This window comes from Octopus bimaculoides, chromosome 8 (assembly GCF_001194135.2).
Source record: "Octopus bimaculoides isolate UCB-OBI-ISO-001 chromosome 8, ASM119413v2, whole genome shotgun sequence".
Lineage (NCBI taxonomy): Eukaryota > Metazoa > Mollusca > Cephalopoda > Octopoda > Octopodidae > Octopus > Octopus bimaculoides.
The window spans coordinates 15,817,746-15,822,000 of NC_068988.1; the positions used below are offsets into that span (position 1 = coordinate 15,817,746).

At 37.1% G+C, this 4,255-nt stretch overlaps 1 protein-coding gene across 1 annotated transcript in view; it reads right to left on the reverse strand.

Moving 5' to 3' along the window:
- The window catches only part of LOC106869244 (WASH complex subunit 5), a 159,930-nt gene that overhangs the window by 106,069 nt on the left and 49,606 nt on the right, over positions 1 to 4,255 (reverse strand). Inside the window, exon 3 of the mRNA XM_052969903.1 lies at positions 2,736 to 2,842. Within this exon, the coding sequence (XP_052825863.1) occupies positions 2,736 to 2,842 (107 nt within the window). The remainder of the gene's footprint in view (positions 1 to 2,735; positions 2,843 to 4,255) is intronic.

The window sequence follows — 4,255 nt, forward strand, 5'->3', positions numbered from 1 at the left end:
TATATATATATATATATATATATATATATATATATATATATATATATAGTATTTAAAACAGTTTGATTTGGTTACATATGACTTAAACAGGCCTCTGACAAAAGCCCATCTCTTTCAGACTTTTGGATTACCAAATGGAGAGATATAGGAAGTCCAAGATGGCTCGAGGCCTGTGAAACTTTAAATTGTATAGAACTGAATCAAACTGTTTTAAATAATACACGTAACTCCTACTAAAAGTGTTGTGTGCCCTTTTCTTTTGTCTGTCCACTCATTCATGGTTGGTGTTAGGAAGGGTATCCAGCTGTAAAAACCATGTCAGAAGAGACACTGAAGCCTGGTGCAGTCGTCTGCCTAGCCAGCTTCTATCAAACCATCCAACCTGTGTCAGCATGGAAAGCAGACGTTAAATGATGATGCCAATGATGTGTGTGTGTGTGTGTGTGTGTGAAGGTGTGTGGCCTAGTGGTTAGGCTGTTGCAATTGCTAGATTGTGGGTTTGATTCCCTAACTGGGTGGCGCATAGTGTTCTTGAGCAAAACACTTCATTTCATATTGCTTCAGTCCCCCTTCGATTGCCTAGCCAGAAGGGTGGCATCATTTGGAGGTTAAATCAAAAAGTACACTCTGACCATCAATGTGTAACAACATCTGACAGCCTGGTCAGTCATGTGATCATGTGATATATATATATATATATATATATATATATATATTGATAGAAAAGGTAAGATAATAAAAGAAAGAAAGAGACCTTGATATTATGTAAATAGAGGAACTTATCTGTAAATAATATGTGCCAATTGCCTTTTTGCGATGGCCAGGTAACTGAGGAGATGGCGGCGTGGGTTTCCGCCCCGACATTCAAAACTCGGAGTTTTATCATGGCTACCGAATAATTGCCACATATTATTTACACGCACACACACATATATATATATATATATAAATAAATAAATAAGTTATGTAAGACATGGATTTAGAGAATCATGCACCTATCATGGTAAGCATCTCGTACAGACTTGGATCTCAGTCCACATAGTAACTGATTACCACGTACTATAATGTTATGTGTAGTTGTAGCTGAAAATTTAAGAAATCCAAGCGATAAAATTCTGTGAAGAGTATATTAGTTGAACCGTTGATGTAACCATGATGTTCTGGTTATTTGATGAGCTAGTTTTCTCTATTAGCATTAATTTGTGAATATACAATTATATAATGATGAGTGCACATATTAATGCATACATGTACACACAATTTCTGGTATACTGAAACTAATATTCCTTGAAGAAGGTTGTGAAATGGTCATAATTCTATGAAAGTCACATGGTCACATGGTTAAATAAATCTACATTTCATAGGTGGCGAGCTGGCAGACGCATTAGCACGCTGGGCGAAATGCTTAGTGGTATTTCATCTGTCTTTATGTTCTGAGTTCAAATTCCACTGAGGTCGACTTTGCCTTTCATCCTTTTGGGGTTGATAAATTAAGTACCAGTTGCGCACTGGGTTGATCTAATTGACTGGCCCCCTCCCATCAAAATTTCAGGTCCTGTGCCTAGAGCAGAAAAGTATATTCACCTTTCATACTTCGTGACGTTATGTTTTATATACACACATATAGTCATACCCTGCATTACAGCTACCTCAGGTTATGTGATTTCACACACACATGTATTAGATATATATCTGTATATATGTGTATGTGCATTTGGGTGTACCTTTGTCTTGTGATGGTTGTAAATGTACATCACAGTGACACAAGTGAGGTTCATTTGCAGTCTTCTGTGATAAACATGTCTAGCTATGAGAGAAGATGATCTTGCTTGAAAATAGGTGAGGCTTGGTGACAGAAAGGGCATCTGGAACACAGCGTATAATTTAACCCTCACTCAAACTCAGATATATTTTAAGAATCAAAAAAAAAAAAATCTACACGTTCTGCTCATCCTAAAGGCTGCTTCTTTGTTTTTTAAACTAAGGTCAAAGTAATAAACAATCAGAAAAAAATAATCATGATACATAGATATGCGCACATGTGCATGTATGTGTGCATGTGCATGCAAAGTGCCAGAGTATATGTCACAACAAGCACTTATGGAATCATCATCATCTAACATCCACTTTCCATGTTGGCATGGATTGGATGGTTTGACAGGTGCTGGCTGTGCAGAATGCAAGCACCAAGCTTCAGTGTCTGTTTTGGCATGGTTTTTTACAGCTGGATGCCCTTCCTAACACCAACCACCCTGCAAAGTGGAATGTGAGGTGCGATTTTTCACTAGAGCTGTGGGGTTTCTTTAGTCCCATTCATAACAAGGTTATCTTTCTAGTGCTGGCATCCTGAAAAATATAACTAGTACGCTCAGTAAAGTGTGAGATTATGAGGACATAACAGTGCTCTGGAGCCAGGAAAAATACCCACTGCATTGTGTAAAGTAATTAGGAGAGACATCCAGCAGAAGAAAGAAAACCGAGGTTCCCTAAAATGTCTAGGTAAGTAGTTCCTTTGAATATGTGTTGATTCTGACTGACAATCCATCATATGTGTTAATTCTGAATGACAATCCATCAGTGTGGAAAGTAGGAATAAAATAATAGTAATGATGATAGGTACCAAAGAAATAATGATATATGGTTATATGAATATAATTAGAGTATTTCTCTGGTGCAGAACTCAACATATAAAAGAACAACAAACCGCTTGTAAAGAAAGGATGAGACAAACAAACCTGTTGAAATCAGAAACATATTTGTGAATACAGGAAAACGCTTGGTAGAATCGGGTTACAATCTCGATGTGGTTTTCTTTGAATTCATCATCCAAATCTTGAAGGTCCTTAAAAAATGAGAGCAAAAAAATAAATAATCAGATTGAAATAGAAACAGACAACTGTAATTGGGAACAATAGAGATAGATAGATAGATAGATAGAGAGAGAGAGAGAGAGAGAGAGAGAGAGAGAGAATGATTGAGTGTGTGGGGATAGGTACGTGTGTGTGTGTGTGTGTGTGTGTGTGTGTGTGTGTGTGGTGAGGTGTGTACCAACCACATGGTTCCGGGTTCAGTCCCACTGCGTGGCATCTTGGGCAAGTGTCTTCTACTATAGCTTCGGGCCGACCAAAGCCTTGTGAGTAGATTTGGTAGACGGAAACTGAAAGAAGCCCGTCGTATATATATATATATATATATGTGTGTGTGTGTTTGTGTGTCTGTGTTTGTCCTCCCCACTCAACATCGCTTGACAACCGATGCTGGTGTGTTTATGTCCCCGTCACTTAGCGGTTTGGCAAAAGAGACCGATAGGATAAGTACTAGGCTTACAAAGAATAAGTCCCGGGGTCAATATGCTCGACTAAAGGCGGTGCTCCAGCATGGCCGCAGTCAAATGACTGAAACAAGTAAAAGAGTAAAAGAGTATACAAAGATGTGCACGTGAATAAACTTGCACTTGTGGATGTATGTGTCACAACAGAACAGAAACACACACATGCACAAACATGTCATTGAATTAAAAATCTAAACACATTTTTTCTAAGCTACTGATGTGTAGAAAGAAGAGAGTGCGACCATTTCTCGGTTTGTTGACTGTTTCTCAGAGAAGACGTTCCCTGCTTCCTTTCCGGACCATCAACATAAGGCATTCAGCTGCTAAATAAAATTAGTCATAAATTAGGTTCTGCTATTAGTGGATAGCCTAATTTGCATAGCTGTGCATTTGATAGCTATTCATTAATTAAACACTATTAATTTTTGCTTTTTTCCTGGAATCCTTTGCCAATCAACAGTATAGAATATTCAACTGTAATATAAAGTGGCCATAAATTAGACTAGATATTGATAGCCTAATTTGCATATTTGTGCATTTAATAGCTCAGCTCAATATTAATTAATATGTATGTTATGCACATCATAGTGTAATTCATAGGAACTGAAAATAAATATAAATATTACAAAACTTTGCTTTGGATGAACTAAGAATGCAAACACGTTCATTCAATGCTACTGATGTGAGGAAAAAAAAAAATAGGGAGGCAGTCTTCTGACAGACTGTTTCCTGGTTTGTCGGGCGCTCATCAGAGAAAATATATCCAGTTTCCTTCTTAATCACTTCTGGTTTATGCTGTGTTGTGCATAAAAATAAATATTGTTTAATGATGACCTTTCAAATGCACACATTAAATAGGCTGTCCACTAGTGTGCCAGTCTAATTTATGACTACTTTATATATATATATATATATATATATATA